Source organism: Branchiostoma floridae, chromosome 15, assembly GCF_000003815.2.
Source record: "Branchiostoma floridae strain S238N-H82 chromosome 15, Bfl_VNyyK, whole genome shotgun sequence".
NCBI lineage: Eukaryota > Metazoa > Chordata > Leptocardii > Amphioxiformes > Branchiostomatidae > Branchiostoma > Branchiostoma floridae.
Window position 1 is genome coordinate 7,293,826 of NC_049993.1, and position 20,842 is coordinate 7,314,667.

Below are 20,842 nucleotides of genomic sequence, written 5' to 3' on the forward strand. Positions count from 1 at the left end.
ATCATAGGTGCTGAAGTATAACATAGGTTTATATTATACACATTGATCATGAAACATGCAGGTCTTCCGGCTCTTCCAGATTGAAAAACCCGCACGGTGGCCGTATATGTGACGTCACATGCAAACCCCACATCTAACTCAAACCCCACATTCTTTCGATGACACTATGCGATACATCATCCCTAATCTTGAGACTCGTGAAAAATGGGTATCTGGCTCGGGTTGGAGACGTCCTCAGTCGAATCAGAGGTTCCGTGTTTGAGGAGAGCACACCTCGAGAAGGGCCCATCCCATGTGTGAGTAAATCAAACTTACTGTCCAGCCTTACGCAAATTGTACGTACTGTACAAAAACAATGGTGTGTTACGCTTAAAGACGATTTACCGGTTATGAAAAACATAGAACAAAACAAGATTATAACATATCCCCGGTGCTGAGCATATTCTGTGTATGCACGTACTAGTTCGCTTGTGATTCTTTTGTAACGGTACGCGGTGCTCTCGACAAATTCAAAAGCGCCCCAAACAATTCATATCATAACTGCAGGAGAAATTGACTGTGGAAGAATTTCAAAAACAACGTGAACAGAATATCGATTTCCACATTACAAATCGTTTGTGTGATATTGTTCTTGGGCTCTCCAATGGGCAATAACACAACAACACGCTTCAAATGGGGCTCGTGATGCTGCTTTGTTGCTAACGTCGGCAGTTCAGCCGCACGGACCACAGACTCGGCATCGGAAACGCTGGAATGTGTACCTGTTGGACTCTACTTATCACCCTACAACAAATACTGGCGCGGAGAGACGCAGCAACACAATTACTTCGTGTTTATAAGCTGATAACAGGTGCATTGTGAGTTTTAGTGGCAATATCTGAAGTGAACCAGATAAGGTCACCCACGGACACGGTGTTACATTCAACTCCAGTCATAAAATTGATAGATTTTTAGGCACGGTCAACTAGTGTTTTAAAGAACATTATAAAAACTACTGGATCTGTTTGTGTACTCTGGCTGGTTAAGCTTAAGGTCTAAGACTTGAGTATTACTGGTACGTGTGGTTTAGAACTATCAATTATTAGGACTACACATACCCTATGGCAGTCTATTATGCAGATGCAGTACACTCACGACTGCAGCCAGTACGTGGTAAAACGACCGTCAACTCGCCAGATTTCGGTTTTTTCGGAATGGATAAATCCTACTTTGTAAAACGAAAAGACTAATAATACGCAGAATAAAAGCAACGGTGTTTTGTTATTTTTGTCACCCAATATTCCATATGACTCGAGTAAGTTACAACTATCCATTGTTCTAGAGCGGGTACTTCTGTATATTCGTGGGACTTTACAGAAACAAACAAAAAAATACATAGAAGTGTTTTTAGTCCATGAAAGATGCAATTGTATTGATAGGGTGTGTCTCTCCAGGCAAGCAGGTTAGATTACACAAGTACAGTAATAAGACTCCAAGTCTTTTCAAATTTGGCGCGCGAAAAACCAGACTCATCAGCTGTTCTATTCATATGCAAATGAGCGTCCCCCGTTGCCAGGGCCGACCAGTCCATGTGTTCGGTTGTCTCAGCTGAGCGCTTGCTTCCGCTGTCTGTGCCAGGCTTTACAATCTACATTACCCACCTACTTGGCGATGTAGCGTGTGAAATTGTAATCGGATTATCAAACCAAGAAAGTCAACTGTAAAATGGCCAAGAAGAATTTCACGGGGGCACCGTTTGGCGTCCAAACCGCCAGGTAAGTTTTGTGTTGGTGTAACCAAATCTTATCCGCTTCATTTGGCCCACTTTCAATCACGGTCGAATATGTCGCGCACTGCTACTTTCTCTGATTGTATCTCGACCTCTGTTGCCAAACATGGGGAATATTCGCAGTAGCATTTGTCTCTGGAAACTTTTTTGTAATACTTCTTATTTCAGGGATTGTCGTTGTCGTCTAGTGTTCCGCTGTTTTGTTTTTAGAACGCCCCTTTTCACTAGGGTCACAATTTACTAGTAACTGTGAATGTGTTTTCCTCTTTCAAATTGATTATAGCTTTTGACAAACATAAGCTTATTTTACTGTTTATTCTTACTTCCTCTAAATCCTTCACACGAAAAGCTAGGATTTATCAATTCCATGGTCTGATGTTTACAAAAGACTTATGCCGTGTTGTTCCTATCTAGACAGTTAATTATTTACGCCAAAACAATACACGTCTCTCTTTCCCAGTTGAAGTAACAAAGAAGTCCGTCGATACAAAATTTCCTGTGTTGCCAGGGAACTTCTTGTGCCGTGTCGCTATGTTTAAAACGCATTCAGATTTCAGAGTCTTTCGAGGTCGCAAGTTGAATGTATAAACCATGCAACAATACAACATATACTTGATACTGTGACCATAACACCAGTGGCACCTTCAAACACAGTAAAACTTGGACCCGTGACTTTCACTGCATATCTTTGCATACTTGCAGAAAATGACATACGAAGAACAGGCATAATAACTCGTGTATACTTGTAACTAGTGTCAGGTTGTAAGAAATAGTTGTGCCACAATGCAAGCTAATCATGTGAACCACATTCAAGGCACGCAAAGCAAAGCAAAGGGAAGTGATTCTTAAATGAAGATTTGTGCAAACTGTCAAGCAAGTAGCTATACCATTTGGAATTGATTTAGCAAGACAATACAAAAGCACAGTCCACCTTAACAAGTGCTGGTTCATTGATAGGATAGGATATTAGTATAGTTTATAAATATTACCGGTAGTTTATTGAGTTCTAAGTCTAAATAAGGCTACACAAAATGTGGATGGGTAGTGACTTAGTAGCAACCAGAACCTATAGCTAGAAACCAACCTGCAAATTTGAAAACTAATACTTTGTGAAATATCTGTTTTGCCAAAACATGACAAAATGAATAAAAAAGGTAAGATAGTTTAGTGTCCTTGAAAAGTACAGAGGGGGTCGCGCTGTGTGTTTGTTAGGTAGGCAAGCCCATTCATCCCTTTATAAGGCAGGTATTGTGTTCTGGAACATAATCATATTACATGAGGAATAGCATTACAAAAACTCACTTCAACCATGGCATTACCATGGCATAAAAGAATCTGTGGATACTAAATAGCCATGTGACCCTCAACTATAGAAATAAAGAGACCAGCCTGTGAGAATGTGTAAATTTATGAGACAAAACAAGCTTTGAACGGGCAATCCCAAGTAACATTGGTATGTACTACCTATCTTGCTAAAAGTGACTTATTTCTTATCCTTCAGAAGAAACATCACTTCTTTTAATCATGTTTCCCTGCAAAATAAGCCAGGACCAATTGCCTGAGTCCATGACATTAAGATTGAATAACCTATTAGACAAACCATATCTTCTCCCATTGATATCAGTGTGAGCAATGGTACCTCACTGACAGCACTGCATTGTTAGGTGAACATGGCCATGAATTATGCAACGTTACATCTCCCGTGGGAATTTCTTGCAAACAGTGATATCATAATATTCTCATGTGTCTTCCTTTTTGCTGCCAGAATATGTCTAGGCATATCTGTACAAGTCAGATGGTATAATATCACCAGTATACCAGGGTCTGTGCCTGCCAACTTCTGTGTTAAGCTTGGTTTAGGCATACAAATTTCATTAGTATTACAGTATGATTGACATCTTTCTAAACTTCTTTGGATGTACAATACTAGTCCTGGGTATTAAGCGCTGTTACTTAAGCAATCAGTATTGTTTAAAAATATGTTTTGCATCCAAAGACCTCAAATAGATTTCCATGTAAATAGGGAATTAGTCCTGGTTTTACATTCACAATTTCTTATCGTAAACTCTCACTATTTAGGCCTGCAGGCATAGAGAAGAAGAAACATCATGAAAAAGACTATACAATCATGTATTTCACTCCTGTACCTGTGGCATAGAGTGAACTGTAATAGCAGAAGTCAGCTTCGCCTACAATGCAATTATAGTATGATTCTTTACCGATTCCCCTCCAAACATGTGAGAATGGACTATCCCATACAGGTACCTGACACCTGTTGTACCTGCAGTGCCCAGCAACCAGCATGGCACTGATTACAGAACCTCAACTCCGCTCAACCAGAAAACAAGCAACCACTCCCTATTAGATTAAAATTCTCCAGACAAAAAGACCAGGTATTTGGCTTGATCCAGGGGGTACATCCAATATTGTCTTTAACTGTTACTTATGGTCACCAATCTTCACTGCAGACATAAGCACAAAGGATCAGGTGTTTGTCTATGAATTTAGGCCAATAGTATAAGGATCAGGTCGAGTACCTGATTTCCTATCTGTTTCAGACACAAACCTGTATAAACAACATCTGGTGTGTTGAGGTTATGTGGTAGAGAAAGTGGTAAACTTGCTGTAATTGGTGAAGTCAATTTCATTCTGAAAATAAGAAGAATAAACATTGCAGAATACATTTTCAGCCCTGTAGAATTGCAAAACCTTCCGATTCCCAGTATTTTCTATGATGCATTCACTACCACTGGCATATCTAACTACAATCACATTTTTTAGTCTTTTGTTCAGAATTAAAAGGTTACAGTTTTGACAGTACCTTTCTTGATGGCTCACTCGCCCCCTTTCTCTCTCTGTTTGCTAAAACACATGCATTTCTGCAATCCATACAAACATGTATTGTCTATTTTACTAGTAAAAAGGTTGTTTCTATAAGTAAAGCTTTTATGGGAGCAAGTATTTTTTTCACTATTGTGTCAAACAGTAACAAAAGCATTAAACACAAGAAAGACTGGACACAGTTCACTTAGTAAGTGCCGTTACCAGGACATCAGTGAAACTTTATGGTCAAATGTAACTGTAAATGACAGGTATATACACATATACAGGCCCTATAGGGGGTATGTGACACATAGTAACCATCCCACTCTAACAAACACACCATTCAACTACTATTGAACAAGCCATATTAGAATTCACAGTAAACACTTGAATGTTTTTTTGCCGGCTACCACTCCAAAAGATCCCATTAGTCATCTACCAACAAGAAACCAAGAAGTACCTGTAATGTTTGCAATGTATTTCCCAAGAGCTGACAAAATTCAAATCAACCAGATGTAACTAAGGATTATTATATGTATGATTCACTGTACACTGTAGGCTCAAACCATTAGCTATTTTCCCTAAGGGGTTAGCACATAACTGTATCCTTCTTGATGTATCCACCTCGAGGGTGCACAGCTGTGTCCCTGAGTACCATTTTACACCACTTCACATTCTATCCAATCACAGTACACACCACTTCATCTAACTCAGTGGTCTCTCATGGGGACAAATAAGTGTGCCTTGTGAATCAAACAAGGCTATTTTAAGCTAATTTCTTGTCTTATTAAAAGACTTGAAGAAGTTAGCACTGAGAAAAGGAGATTTATGACACATTGTACTTGCCCTCTTTGAGAAAAGTCTAAAGAGCAGATGTCAAGAGGGAATAGAAAGGGACCTTGAGATTTGGCATTATACTGTAAATAAATGCAGAAATGTGGATGTTTTATGTTTGCATTTTTTGTGAGGCAGTATTACCGCGAACTTATAACCACCGCAAACATTTTTCCAGTATGTGATTACACTACAGTGCATGGCACTACAGCAAACTTAAAACCACCGCGAAGACTCTACTTTCCCGCTAATCTTAATGCATTTACAGTTACTGTTACAGAAGTTCTCAGGTCATGTGTACTACCATGAACTTTGCAGAAGCAATATTTGTAGTCTAACCTGTCAATGGCTTCTTTACTTCTGGAAATCTTATTGTATTAAGCATCACATCTATACTATAGACAAGTTTGACTATTTGTGTTGACAAGGTTGATTGATTGCATTCTTATGTAAATATAAGATGCATTCTAGTATTGTTTATCATTGTGTGTGTACATCATCCATTATATATGATGTTATTTTGCTGCAGGTTTGATGTTGCTGCTGTGCACCCGAAGAGTAAGAAGCCAGGAACCTTCACACAAGTTCCCTACGACAAATACTCCACAACTGAGCTGGTGAGAACACAAAGACTTTGTTCCCCCCTTTTTTTCTTTGATGCTTTGTATACCAACTTTTCAAAAGCATGAAGCATTTAACATAGAGCCTAGCTAGCATATGTAATATTTCCCTAAGAAGATTCTATAAAAAAATTAATGTGGTCTTCCCCAATGCCAGGTTGTTTGGTATCAAACTCTATGTCTAGACATTTAGAGGGCCTGCAAGGGAATATGCATGGCAAATCAAGCAAAAAGTGAATTTTTCTAATTACTTTAATGCTACACAACATGTAATAGAGTTCAGGAACATCCCATTTATCCCATTTATGAATGGATTGTGCTTTACATTGAGTTGGCGTCATTGCATTATGAATGGTGTTAAAACAAAAATGCCAAAGAATGTTGCCAGAATTAAGGGAAGCATGTAGGCCAAGCAGCTGATCATACCTAACAGAAGAAAGCTCTAAAATGCATATCCTCAGCTAACTGTATGTGACCCTGTTGCTTGTACAGAAGAGGAAGCTGGGTCCAGGTGTGTACGAGGTCTACCCTATCATCGGTGCCTTCAGCCAGAGACAGGTGGAGGAGCGGGCTGACGGGCCGGGGTGGGAGCGGGCCTACGAGACCCAGCGGATGGCCGCCCTCCCACACCTACTCAACAGGGACCACTGGGAGAGAAAACAGAGACAAGTAAGTGTCCTTGGGTATAGGCAATTACTCTCAGTAGAAATGGGTATGAAGGGGTCTGGTAAAAGGCGGTGGAAGGAGAGGCCAGAGATGGGCCACATGTATCGACATCCAGTACTACACATTATGAAAAATTTATATGTAGGATATATCTATATCCTGTGTAACACTGTAAGAGAAATCTGTTAGTAGTCTTCAACTTATCCATGTTTACACGTTGGGAAGAACAGGCTGGAATAAAGTTTCATGGTACTAGACTAATTATATTTGCTTGCTTATCACTTAGTTAGAACATACCGGTATATGCTACATGTAATTTCAATGTTACACCTTTTAATAAAAGCTTATGTTCATTTCCCAGAAAAAAATGCTGGGACCCGGCACCTATGAGGTTCATGCTCTGGACTTTGTCAATGCCCTGGACCAGAAACCTGCCAGTGTGCGAGGCATCATTCAGACTAAAGAGCAACGATTCAGGGAGAGAGTGAAGGTAAACCTAACATCATGTTCTTCATGTCCATATACAGAAATGACATTGACATAGATAACAACAGCCCAACACGACCACTCAGTCAAAAAAAACATTAAACCCATGCAACATTGAGACAATATGTCTGATCACAAGTCTAGACATAGAGTAAGACATCCTGTAATGATAAAAGACAGACAAGGACAAATGTCTGTTCACTTGTTAGACATTGACTGATAGAATTTTGTACCTATTGCTACAAGTTCTGATGACACTCTCTCAAACCTGGTATAATGTTGAACCTACATAGAGAAAAACATAGACACACCATGACCATATCATCATTGCCTGTTTGTTGCTGTGAGGTATGATAACTCTAATAACTCTCAATTTTCCACCCTGCCCAGTGGGAGGAGACCCCCGGCCCTGGCACGTACGGGAAGGGAGGAATCCCTGCTGCTGCTAAGGAGGAGAAGGCCCAGGAGTCTGCCAGCAGGGTGGGGCTGCTGAGCTCCGGGGCTCCCTCATCCAGGACACTGCCTATTGTGGTAGGGCTGCTTCTTTTGTCTGGTTAAATCCCTACTGAGAACAAAACTGATTAATAATTGTTGTTTCATAAAAGAAATAGTAATTGAGAGAAGGTTAGTTACATTCCTTGAAAATGACAAGAGTGTAACAATATATTTGATTATGTAAATTAATGACAATGTAGCTATGGAAAACTTTTCTATCTGGAACATCTTTGAAGTCAATATCTTCCAGCATCCGTAAGTTCTATAGCTAGAGACTGCCAGCATGCTGTATACTATAGAAAAAGAAGTTAAGCTTGACATCCTTGAAGATATAAACAGATTAAAATTGACCACAATGTAATAGAATAATACATTGTACCACTAATACTGTATCGGAAATAGAATCATCTTTTCGTCATACTGTACTTGTTAATCTAATTATACTTGATGCCAATTGTTTCGTTTAGGGTACAGACTTGGCACCCGGGAGGTACGAGAGGAAGAGTTTTACGGAGGAGCTGTCGGACAGGATCGTGAGCAAACGGGGACCGTACGACCTCTTCACGGGAGAGCGCAACAAACCCATCACCGTGGGACACTTCGCAGTGCCTGTGAGTCAAGTCATCATTAGAGCTTGGTATTTATGTATCAGAGGATATTTTAGTCCACTGTGTGGTTGGTAACTTATTGTATTTATTTATTGGTTTGGCTGTTTGGCACACACAGCCAGGGCTGCCCAACTATAATCTCCAAACAGATCCACGGTGCGAAATGTATAGTATCAAGATCCACGGTGCGTAATGTATAGTATCAAACTTCCCGTAGGTGTCCGTTTGACTCCCTTGGCCGGCTACACTCCTTGGCCAGCTTTGATACTATCTTATGGCACCGTAGGATCTGCTTGGAGATTAGCCCAACTAGCCTGTGGACAAGATGGACTACCGTAACCATCATACCAATCTGTACACCAGATTTGTAATTATCGCATTGAAGCCACTGTATGCATATTATCTGTTGTCAGTACCTCTCCTAACATGTGACCTCTACAGTAACATCAAACTTGAAAATTAATTTCCAAAATGAATTTGTAAATTAATTTTCAGTTTGCCTTATTACTGTCTACTCAGATTTTATCACAGCATCAATGCAGTTTGTCATCATACCATCATGACAGTGTTAGTAACTGTAACACTAACAGTAACTGCTCCATGCAACTGCATACATCAAAGCAACAACTAAATTTTCAGCATCATGTTCTAGTACTACATAAAAGTTGATAGTAGATCAGTTGTGATAGTAGTTCAGTTACTGAATTTCTAATGTCTTCATTACCAGTTAGTGTATTTCTAATGTCCTTAAACATTTACTATTGTACAGTACCGGTAGGACACATACTACTGCAGTCCTGGTTTGTTCTAGGCAAACGATTATGACAAAATAGGTGACATAATGTGTATTATATGTGTTAAAAAACACCAGAAAACCACCAACCTGGGCCCTGGCGAGTACGAGCTGAAGAGTTTCCTTGTGAAGTGGGCGGACGAACACAACACGCACAAGGGCAAGTTCAGCAAGCTCGCCCAGCATCCCAAGATTCCCGGCGACAGGATATACTGCCACACGCTGTCGCAGTGCCCCAGACCTGAGGTAAACAAACAAACAAACAAACAAATGATACACCACACTCTAGAGCTGAATCAAGACAGTTACTGTATTTTTTTCTTTGCATTGCAACCTTACACACCACAATTGATATAGATATGCCATTGTAAAAGAATAATAATGCTGTACAAAGTTTGATATAGACAATATCTTAATAAGCATAGTTGATTTTAGATAGCAGTATAGTATGTAGAGAAAAGATGTAATGTTGTAGTGTAGTAAGGTTGTCAATCTGATTGTATTTTTCAGTGCAATTCAGTGCATGTGTTTGCGTGCACTGCAAAACTGTAAAAATAATAAACCATCAAATCAGGCAGGCAAACCATTCCAACAGAAAATGTGATTTTCCATCCCAACATCTGCTTAGAGATTACTAGTAGTATGTTCACCCAATGCAAATGTGGAACACAGCCATCACTATATTTTCTTCTCAAATACCATCAAGATGCACCATATGATTGTGCTGTTTTTTTCCTTCAGTTCTATATGCTTGCTAAATTGCAACTTGCCAATGAGTAACTTTTGTACCAAATAGACCATTACCTTAATGACAAACATTCATCACCATGTTTTCTTCCTTGTGATTACAGGGGACCCCAGGCCCAGGCACACACTCACCCAAAGAGATCCCCACAGCCTCTGCACACCACCTGCCACCCTTCAAGTCTTCTGCTGAGCGCTTCGACAAACGAGCAAATAAGTTCTTCCTGGGAAGTACAGTAAGTATGACTATATTGTTACTGATGAAAAAGGTCTTATTTGTGCTCAGTTTTCTTTTATGGTATCTTTTTCATTGCTTTGAGTAGAAAACGTCTGGGACTTTGTTAGTAACTGTTGAATGAATTCTAGTGACAGTAACAGTCATTGTTCCAGAATTGCCTTTTTTTACTTCACAATACTCTTACAGTTCATCATTGGTCAATACAGTCGTGAATTATGAAAGGAATCTTAATTGGTAGTTTCTACAAAGATTTATCACCTATCAATTTCCCTTCCCAGAATCCTGTAGGCCCAGGGCGGTACGAGGTACGACGGTGGGAGCGCGCTCAACACGTCAACGCCAACAGTAGTGTCTTCAACTCCAAGACATCACGGCAACAGAGCCTGGACAGGAAGAAATTCATGAAGTGAGTCGCTTTTAACATTTTCAAGCACAGTAAAAAAGATGTAATGATAGACATTAAATTTGCAACAAATTACAATGTAGATGCAGGTCAAGTAGAAGTTATACATTTTTATAGAAAAGCATTTGCAACTTATTGTGCCTTTCACACTGTTGTTTTATTGTTGACAAATGTAAATATATGAAACAATATTTCATTGAAATGCAGGACATATACATGTATTTATGTTTCTATGAAGGAAAGCTGTAACTGTAATTCAGTGTTATCATTTCCAAATATCATTTTTACTCCAATTTAGTTTTTCATAAGACACAAGTCCATTTGCATTTCTGACCATCAACATTTTTTTACAGTGAGAGAATCCGAATGAAGGATGTACGTGTACCAGACAGAGTCTTCATCGTAGAACCACAAACACCTGATACGTACCTGATGAACATGAACCAACCACAGGCCATCGCTGTAGCTTAGTTGTAACAACAATACAAATAAAATTGTTACAACAATTTTGTAAGGAATTGTTGAATAATGTTGATAGTACACGTAGTCTGTAATATTGTCTCCATCCATTTCACACCTGCAATGTGAATATCTGAGTCATCGTGTTAAACTACACAAGGATGTATCTGAATGAAAAGAGGTTATTTTTACATTGTTGAAATATATCTGTACAAACGATGAAACAGAGTAGAATGCTGCTACGGGTTTCAAAGTTATTGCTGCTAATGACTGACAGTGAAAAAAGTGAACATAATGAGGCGTATGAAATATTTTGGTACAACTTTTATATCCAGTCTGAAAATACAGGTGAATGAAATATTTTGGTACAACTTTTATATCCAGTCTGAAAATACAGGTGAACAATTGTCTTCTGTTAAGAAATAAAAGAATTATGTTTCTTTAATATAACCGAAAAATTTGACATCAAAGCCACTACTAGGTGAATTCTGGGAAAGTGGTATTTGAAATACCAGAGGAATGTTTGGAGTGTAAAGCCATTGTTTTATGTTGTTGTGTGCTTTTGCTGCTACATACAGTAGAGACTAGAGATATCATCATATACCATCTGTAAATATATAAGACCTAGTCCAATAGTATTGTTCATTGCTTCTCAATTTCTTTGTGGCAATGAACTGTTAAATACTGTCCCTTTTCAATGTTTTGCGGGAAAATAAAGACTTCTTGTAATAATCACAAACCCTCATGTGTACAGTGTGCTTAATGGGCTTGAAAGATTCTTTCCTAAAATTCCAATCTCTGTGAAGACGTAATGCTAGTTCACCTTTATCAGTCCAAGGGCCAACCAATATCCATTGTTTTTGAACACAGGGTATTGGTTGATAAAGATGAATTAGCTTTATCAGTCATTGGCTTGTGACAGCTGCAGGCACATGTAGTAATAAACATCATAGCACAAGGATCCCAAGTTTTGACACATCATATTGTAATTATCCCAGAACAGAAGGGAAGGGAGGAACAGGTATGGTCAACTTTTTTGCCTTAGACAGCAATTTTTAAGTTTTAATCAAATTGACACATAAATATGCAAAAAAAAATTTCATTTGCAATTATTCTAGATGCAAATGTACACTATAAAACATCATAGAGGACATCATTCAGATACATGTAGATTGCAAAAGACTGCAAGTTGGTAACAGTAAAAGACTGCAAGTACCAAGAGGACATCATTCAGATACATGTAGATTGCAAAAGACTGAAAGTTGGTAACAGTAAAAGACTGCAAGTACCAAGAGGACATCATTCAGATACATGTAGATTGCAAAAGACTGAAAGTTGGTAACAGCAAAAGACTGCAAGTACCAAGAGGACATCATTCAGATACATGTAGATTGCAAAAGACTGAAAGTTGGTAACAGCAAAAGACTGCAAGTACCAAGAGGACATCATTCAGATACATGTAGATTGCAAAAGACTGAAAGTTGGTAACAGTAAAAGACTGCAAGTACCAAGAGGACATCATTCAGATACATGTAGATTGCAAAAGACTGAAAGTTGGTAACAGCAAAAGACTGCAAGTACCAAGAGGACATCATTCAGATACATGTAGATTGCAAAAGACTGAAAGTTGGTAACAGCAAAAGACTGCAAGTACCAAGAGACATCAGTCAAAATCTCTTCATACCTACATTCACTATTTCACTTTGTAAACATTTTGTCATCCCAATTTGATAAACAAATGTATTGAACAAATAATGGTTTCATCTATTAAACAGGCCAAGTACATGTCATATGCCCTCTAATAGTCTAAAGAAAAGTTTTCAAAATTAAAAATCAAAATCTCAGACACTCAATCATACAAAAAGGGAGTGGAGCAAACATTTCCTCAAAACACTTGTAATAAGGGACTGCTGTTGCTAGTACATTTAGTAGTATTAGCTTTAGTTTGACATGAGTGTGTTTCTGAAGTATAATCCTAGTCCAAACCAGTGTGAAGGAGAAGTATAGATAGGATTAAATCTAGGATATAATATACCACAGTAATGGTATATCAGATCAGTCTATTTATATTATCTTTGCTGTCCCATAATAGACAATGGGCTCCGTTCGTATTGTACATGTACATCAGGTGAAGACTTCAAGTACATTATAGTCAAGTTGTACTGTCTCTGTCTCTCCAATGATCAAATTCTGTATGACTGAAGCAGCTGCATTTCCTGACTCTTGGGAACCATGCTCCATGTTCATGTGTCTGTTACTTCCTGTGTCTTGGGAACCATGTTCCATGTTCATGTGTCTGGAAAATCCTAACTCTTGTGAACCGTGTTTCACGTTCATGTGTCTGGTCAGGCCATACTGACGAATGAACCGCTGGCTGCACACCTCACACTTGTAAGGTTTCTCACCTGTGTGAGAGCGCTGGTGCCTCTTAAGAGCACCCAATTTTCGGAATGCTTTGCAGCAGTCCTCACACACAAAGGGTTTCTCCCCATGAGATTTCATGTGTCTCTTCAGATCACTCCGCTTATTGAACTGCTTGCTGCACTGCTCACACTTGTGGGGTTTCTCCTCTGCGTGGTTCCACATGTGACACGCGAGATCACCCTTCCGATGGAACTGCTTGCTGCACTTGTCACACATGTAGGGTTTTTCCCCCGTGTGAAGCATTCTGTGCTGGTTTAGATGACGTTGATTATAAAACTGCATTTGGCACGTCTCACAGCTGTAATGTTTTTCCCTGGGAAGTCTGGGACCATGAGTCTTTAGGTGAACGTTGAGACTATCCAACAGACGAAACTGAGAGCCACATTTCTCACAGACAAAGGGTTTCTCCCCAGAGTGAGTTGACTTGTGCCTCTTCAAATTAGCCAGCCGACTGAACTGCTTGCTGCACTCCTCACACCTGAAGGATCTCTCCCCTTGGTCACTGCACACGTGTGACTTCAAATCAACTGGCGTCTTGAACTTTCTTTTGCACTCCTCGCAAATGTATCTGTTCTGGGTGTAAGGTTTCTCCCCTGTGTGAGTGCGCATGTGAATCTCCAAATTCCACCGGCTGCAGAACTGCTTGCTGCACTCCTCACACCTGAAGGGCTTCTCCACTAAGTGAGTCAGCAGATGTTGATTTAGATGCTTTTGCTTCAAGAACTCTTTGCTGCACTGCTCACAGCTGTACAGTTTCTTCCCTGTGTGAGCGTACATGTGCTTCTTCAGATCACTTGGCACACTGAACACACTGCTGCATTCTTCACATTTGTATGGCTTTTCCCTTATGTGAATCTGCATGTGTCTCCTCAGATGGGGCTTGCCACTGAACTGCTTGCTGCACACCTCACACCTGTACGGTTTCTCCCCTGTGTGAGTGCGCATGTGACTGTTAAGACTACGAGAATCAATGAACTGCTTGCTGCACACCTCACACCTGTACGGTTTCTCCCCTGTGTGAGTGCGCATGTGACTCTTAAGATTACGAGCATCACTGAGCTGCTTGTTGCACACCTCACACCTGTAGGTTTTTCTTTCCCCTTTGTGAGTGAGCTTGTGTTGCTTTAGGACCTTCAGATGCATGAACTCCTTGCTGCACTTCTCACACTTGTAAAGTTTTCCCTCTGTGTGAGTGTACATGTGTTTCTTCAGATCACTTGGCGTGCTGAACTGACTGCTGCATTCCTCACACTTGTAGGGCTTTTCCCTTGTATGAGTCTCCTTGTGTTTCTGCATATTGCTCCAGTCACTGAACTGCTTGCTACACTCCTCACAGCTATAGGGTCTCTCCTTTGTGTGAGTGCGCATGTGTATCTTCAGATTTCCCCGGGTACAGAACTGCTTGCTGCACACCTCACACCTGAAGGGCTTCTCTACTAAGTGAGTCAGCAGATGTCGATTTAGATGCCTCCGATCCAAGAACTCTTTGCTGCACTTCTCACAGCTGTACAGCTTCTTCCCTTTGTGAGCATACATGTGCTTCTTCAAATCACTTGGCATACTGAACTCACTGCTGCATTCCTCACACTTGTATGGCTTTTCCCTGGTGTGAATTGTCATGTGTCTCTTCAGATCACGCTTCTCCCTAAACTGCCTGCTGCACTCCTTGCAGCTGAAGGGTTTCTCCCCTGAATGAATGAGCATGTGATTCTTTAGATGCCATCGCCGACTGAACTGCTTGCTGCACCCCTCACACCTGAAGGGTTTCACCCCAGGGTCTCCCGAATGTCTGTCCTTGGGGGAACTTTGATCAGATGGTGCTGCTACAGCCTGATTGTCTTCCTTCTGATGCACTTCTGATGAGGATTCCTTGAGCAGAATGAAAGAGAAATCGAACAAAAGCCAAGTCAAACTCTTATCCATGATATAGCATTGGAAGAAAACCTAGTTATATTTTTTTTAAAGATTTTACGTTCAAATGCTATTCATTTGTAAGTTTAGGCCACACCAATTTCATTCGTTGCTTCTCGGATTTGGCTGCTAAAAACAATGTCTTTTTTCAGAACATTAGTTCAAAATTAGAATCAAAGGAAGGTATTCAGGCAGATGTTTTTTGGTGTTATTTAACTTTAAGCCGTGTATCTTCACCCAGACCTTTTGAAAAAATTATCTTTATTTCTTTGGACCTGTCAATCAATTTTTTTTCAATAATTATAAGCAACAAATAAATTTGGTGTGGCCTTATCAAGACTCTAAGTAGTAAAATTCAATTTACATATACATGTATGGCAATTCACCTCATTGGCTGGTGTTACTGAGTCCTGTACTGCTTTTTCATCATCTTCTAAGATGGCTTCATCACCACAGTCATCACTGTCTCCTCCTATCCCATCTTCCATCCTGTCATCTGATTCACTCTTCTTCTCCATCATTTCCTCCATTCCTCCATTCTGTCTGTTTCTCAGAGAGGGAGAGGGACACATGGTAACAGTTACCAAGGGAACCTCCATCACAGACCCTTGCTGTTGAGAGCACTGTGCCAAATTTAAGGAGGAAGTCCTAACAGGTACAGATCTGACTTCACTCTCAGATAGTCTTCTTTCTGTGTAGGTATGGTCTCCAGCCAGGTGAACAGAGGTTTTTGCAGAAGAAGCTGTTGAGTGTTGTAGTGCAGCAAAATTTGCTGTGTTACCTGCAGGTACCCTGTCAGTGCTTGTAGTTGTATCCATCATGTTTGTGGACCCAGAAATGTTGCCTTCCTCCACCGCTGACCCCTCCCTGTTGGTGTCTTTCATATTCGTCTGCATATGGGTTTGAGGTTGGGGGGTGGCATTTTGTTGATTTGCTGATCCACTTTCTTGACCATGCTCTTGTGAAGCAGAGTCAATCAGCTCTTCTGAGGTTATAAGAACTTTTACATTGGTTTCTCCACTCTCGTGCTGTGATCGGGAGTTGAGCGGGTTTTCTGACATAGTTCTGTGTGAGATTTCTTCTTGTCCTCTTTCATCAGCCTCGCTGTACTCTAATGTCATAAGGTTCTGCAGCAGAGCAACCAGGTTGCGCTTGTCTACGCCCTTTCTGCCTACCTCAATCTTACGCCGGCGGAGCTCCAACATGACCTCCTCCATGTAGAGCCTGGGCAGCACTGCCAGGGAAACCTCCTTACACAGGCCACACAGGCCTTTGTTGACCAGATCACTCAGAGAAAAGGCCATGGTCTGAGCAGGGATGAGTACAATTACACCTCAGTTTTGCTGCAGCACCCTGACTTCTCTGTAACACAAACCACACAGTTTACATTGCAGACTATTGTTTAAACATATTGACAAAGCAAAATATCTGGGCTCTGAGCTTCTCTCCTTCTCTAGAGATTTCTCCAGAGTTTGCATTTAATAGCCCTGAATCATGGAAGGCATCTACATTCCAAAGATCATTCTGATCCATCAACCCCTTCACGAGTTATTCCCCTCAAACGTGATGATGCAAGTATGCAGGCGCGGAAAAATTCCTGTAGAATTCCAGAAATATTCCAGGCTTTTCATTTGACATCATCTGCGCCATGTTGGATTACCTTCAACAAAGGTGCCATTGCTAAATCCGATTATCCACTAACATGGTCGCCGGGGGATTCAAATTATAATCATTATGACGTCAATGAATGTCTGTATGCTATACTGTTAGGCAACCCCCTGAGGCGTTGCCAAAAACTGTTCATTCTGTTGTTTTCTACCAGTACCAGTACAACATACTCTGCCTGTGTGTGCATACAACCTTCCTGAGCACTTACCGTAATACGGTAACTTCTTTGAGGGCCACACTTTTTCTAGAGGATGTCATCCATATAATCAAATCAACGTAGCCTTCCCTTGATCAAATATTTTCGTGACAGAAACCTTGGTCAGAGCAAGGAGCTTTTGGTCAGAGAGATATAATTTATGTGACCGCTGAACGTCGCCGAATTCTCAGTGTGTAACGCCTTGAACGTACCTGCAAGTTATCCTGTATACGACGGTGTCTTAAGTTGGCAATGATGACTTAAAAAGCTCCTCAAAGACTTCTCAGAATCTCAGATTTACACTTTATTTGGTTCCTTGTGTGGACATGCTGAAAGTTACGCTTCGTTCTGATCGAACTTCCGGTCACCCGAAGTGGAAGTGTCTGTGGAATTGTGGGTAAAAAAAAACATGGCCGCCCCCTGTGTTTATTTTCCCGTCTTTTCCGCTGCATTCTTGATATTTCTTTGATTTTTGTGATACATGCAGAAAATATGACACCCAAACTCCTAACCAAAGTTGTAAAAGCTATTGAGTGCAAGCAGGGAGCAGTAAGAGCAGTCAGATTTAATGTCATGTAGCAGAATTTCGATGTAGGTAATACACCCCCCTCCCTTTTGATTTGTTTACATGCTTCGCAAAATGAGTTTTGTCAGTAGAACGACAAACACCTGATGAACCACAGGCCACCGATGTAGCTAATGGCTATGTTATGATTTTGCTATGATATCGTTACAATCATTTTGTTAAAGTTAAAGGAAATGCAAAATTATGTGAATATTTGAGTTGTGATTTTATACGTCAAGGATATATCTGAATAGAAAAGAGGTCTATAAGAAAGGGGAACGCTATCGTCCTGAGAATTACAGGCCAATTTCCCTTACCAGTATTCCATGTAAGATAATGGAGCATATTGTTACTAGTACGATTATGTCTTATGTAGAAGAAAATGAAATCATATGTAAAGAGCAGCATGGGTTGCAGGGCTCATGACTGCGACTAGATTTGGTCGCATAGCGCCTAGATTTTTAGGAAAGCGACTAGAATAGAAATCTCGGTCGCACGGTGCGACTATAAAAATACAGGCAAAAATTTATGCCTGCGCAAATGTAATGGTTGCAGAACCTTGGCAGAACCAAGGAGGTTAAAAGCTCAAAGCCGACTCTGAAGAAAACAAAGCTTTACGTTTGTCTACTGGTTGCCTAAACCCGCCCGCTGGCTTTAATTTAAATACTACAGTCGGAAAACCAAGGCCCCGCCCCATCCCTGCGATCAAATCAACCGGCTAGCAGGCTAGCACGTGCCACATGCTATGGCTGTTCCAAACAAATTGCAGCAAATTGCCCCCTATTTCTGGTTTGTTGTGTAACCGGAGACACTCTTGGAACAACTAAAATCTTTCAGTTTTAAGCTTGGCAAGCATGACTTTGTTGAAAAGAAAATAGAATTGTCCTCTATCCACAATTCACCTGCTCCAATTCAATAACTCCGTAAAAAAACTGAAATTTATTGGAGGGACTTTATATCAGGGATACATTGTCAGACACACAAACCTTCTGATATATATGGGTAACGATGCTAAAGGTAACAGCCAACACAACGCACTTCAAGAGTTCACAGGGATATCAGTTTCACAAGCTAGCCAGGCCGGCTCCGCTTCAAAGATAGGGGGCGTGGCTATGCAGTGCATGCAGCCAGTTCATGCATATTGATATATCAGGGGAGGCCATACTAATTTTGTCACAACTTCGTAACTTTTCTGATGATTAACATGGCCAGTTTATAATTTTTACGTCTCTAGATAATTTATTCTAGTGTTGCAAAATACAAAACATGTCTTTTGTGTTTTGGAGAAACATGACTTTCTTAGTTGACAAGCACTATTTTCCCTACTGTATCAAAGTGAACTCTTCTGAACACACCGGGTCTGGGTTGCCCCTCCCATCTTCCCCCAAAGATTTGCATACTACTATGCAAGGTGAATGACCCGCCGTGCGTGCGTCACTTGAGCAGCCAAACATGGGCTATTTTCTGTTGACTTAAACGTCGTATTTCACATAGAAATACCGGGACTCGAACTTATGTAATTTTGTTAGGTCTTACATGATAACTTTTTGAATGTAGCCTTTGCAGAATTGTATTATAGCAGGTGATGATCGCTTGCAGTCCACTTGTTTTGTTGATCGCCGTGAAAACTCTATCAACAAATGTTATTATTGTTGCGTTCTCGCATCGGACTCTGGTTTTTCTCCATTAACATTTATTCAATATAAAAAAAATGACAAGGTCAAATTCTTTTTTTAACAGGATTGTGCCTTTGTCTTTCACATTGTACATTGATACTTTATTCCAGGTCAATTAGAACATTGATAAATAGGAGTACTCACTCACAGTGTCTTGGTAAGGCAAAGACTTTTGCTTGTGCTCCCCACCTTTTATAGTGGTGCGCCTAGATTTTTGCTGATGCGACCAAGTTTTAGGAGTTAGGAGCACAGCGCTCCTAGGTCAAAAAATTAGTCTGGAGCCCTGGGTTCAGACGCCGCCATTCCTGTGAAAGCCAGTTACTCGGACTTGTGGATGACTTGTCTGTTGACCTTGAACAGGGGAGACAAACAGATGCCCTGATAATGGATTTTAGCAAGGCGTTTGACAAAGTTTGTCACTCCCTTCTCATCCATAAGTTAAACTACTACGGCATCACAGGGTCGCTGCAGACCTGGATCCAGAGCTTCCTCACTGATTGCCAGCAAGCGGTAGTAGTGGAAGGCTCAATTTCAAGTTTTGTACCAGTAGATTCAGGAGTGCCGCAGGGATCTATTCTAGGCCCCACCCTGTTTCTGTTATATATAAACGACCTCCCTACCAGTTTGTCGTCTATTGCTCGTCTGTTTGCAGACGACACCTTGGCACACAAAACTATCAGCTCGACTAGGGATCAGGAAGTACTTCAAGAAGACTTGGATCGTCTTGCTGAGTGGGAGCAAACCTGGATGATGAGTTTCCATCCAGACAAGTGCCAAGCACTCCATATCACAAGGAAGAGGGTCCCCCAAACAATGAACTACAAACTTCATGGTCACACTCTTGTCTCAACCAAGGAAGCCAAGTATCTAGGAGTGACAATTACCTACAATCTCACTTGGTGTACGCACATCGCAAACATCACCAACAAGGCCAGCAGAACCCTAGGTTTTCTGAGAAGAAACATAAAGGTAGGATCCAAAAAGATAAAAAAAACCTTGCTTATGTTACATTAGTCCGACCATTACTAGAATTTGCTAGTCCCGTTTGGGACCCCTATACAGCAAAGGATATAGCGAAGCTCGAAGCGGTCCAGCGTAGGGCTGCCAGGTGGGTGTCAAACAGGTATCGACGGTCCTCCAGTGTCAGCGAAATGCTTCACGACCTTGAGTGGCCAACACTCCAGGAGAGACGACGGAGGGCCAGATTGGTCACTTTTTATAAATACCACTCAGGGGATCTGGCTATTAACTGCAAAACGAGTCCCGCTCCACAAGCTAGAAGTTCGAGATCGACCCATCCCGCAGCATACAAGGTACCGACTAGTAGAACCCAATATAGGCAAAATGCCTTCTTCCCACGTACAATTAGAGACTGGAACGGCCTCCCAGCGGAGGTGGCGCTATCGCCATCCTTGTCTATGTTTAAATCCAAAATATAATCCCCCCTCAGTCTGCGCAGTGAACC

The 20,842-nt window shown here is 40.8% G+C and overlaps 2 protein-coding genes across 3 annotated transcripts; one reads left to right on the plus strand and one right to left on the minus strand.

The window, feature by feature from the left end:
• Positions 1 to 1,539: 1,539 nt before the first annotated feature.
• On the plus strand, positions 1,540 to 11,676 carry LOC118432028 (lymphocyte expansion molecule-like). Of its 2 annotated transcripts, XR_004833026.1 has the most exons (11): positions 1,540 to 1,754; positions 5,955 to 6,042; positions 6,538 to 6,714; positions 7,073 to 7,201; positions 7,588 to 7,728; positions 8,160 to 8,303; positions 9,172 to 9,339; positions 9,945 to 10,073; positions 10,354 to 10,481; positions 10,832 to 11,285; positions 11,335 to 11,676. XR_004833026.1 is itself a non-coding variant. In XM_035843526.1 (10 exons), the coding sequence occupies exons 1-10, from the start codon at positions 1,705 to 1,707 to the stop codon at positions 10,947 to 10,949; spliced, it is 1,272 nt and encodes a 423-aa protein (XP_035699419.1). In that variant the 5' UTR covers positions 1,540 to 1,704; the 3' UTR covers positions 10,950 to 11,676. The 2 variants fall into 2 exon arrangements, 1 of the variants encoding a protein (XP_035699419.1); XM_035843526.1 differs by having other exon boundaries at positions 10,832 to 11,676.
• A 669-nt stretch (positions 11,677 to 12,345) lies between these two features.
• On the minus strand, positions 12,346 to 16,618 carry LOC118432014 (zinc finger protein 493-like). The gene is made up of 2 exons (XM_035843490.1): positions 15,659 to 16,618; positions 12,346 to 15,230 (listed from the first exon to the last, which is right to left on the minus strand). The coding sequence occupies exons 1-2, from the start codon at positions 16,574 to 16,576 to the stop codon at positions 13,062 to 13,064; spliced, it is 3,087 nt and encodes a 1,028-aa protein (XP_035699383.1). The 5' UTR covers positions 16,577 to 16,618; the 3' UTR covers positions 12,346 to 13,061.
• Positions 16,619 to 20,842: the final 4,224 nt, after the last annotated feature.

What these genes read in the sequence shown, in the direction of transcription:
- LOC118432028 (XM_035843526.1), top strand. Translation starts at nt 1,705, where the DNA reads ATGGCCAAGAAGAATTTCACGGGGGCACCGTTTGGCGTCCAAACCGCC. An exon ending in CCAGGACACTGCCTATTGTG is followed by an intron (nt 7,729 to 8,159) that starts GTAGGGCTGCTT and finishes TGTTTCGTTTAG; the next exon opens with GGTACAGACTTGGCACCCGG. An exon ending in GACAGGAAGAAATTCATGAA is followed by an intron (nt 10,482 to 10,831) that starts GTGAGTCGCTTT and finishes ATTTTTTTACAG; the next exon opens with TGAGAGAATCCGAATGAAGG.
- LOC118432014 (XM_035843490.1), bottom strand. Translation starts at nt 16,576, where the DNA reads ATGGCCTTTTCTCTGAGTGATCTGGTCAACAAAGGCCTGTGTGGCCTG. An exon ending in CAGTAACACCAGCCAATGAG is followed by an intron (nt 15,231 to 15,658) that starts GTGAATTGCCAT and finishes ATTCTGCTCAAG; the next exon opens with GAATCCTCATCAGAAGTGCA.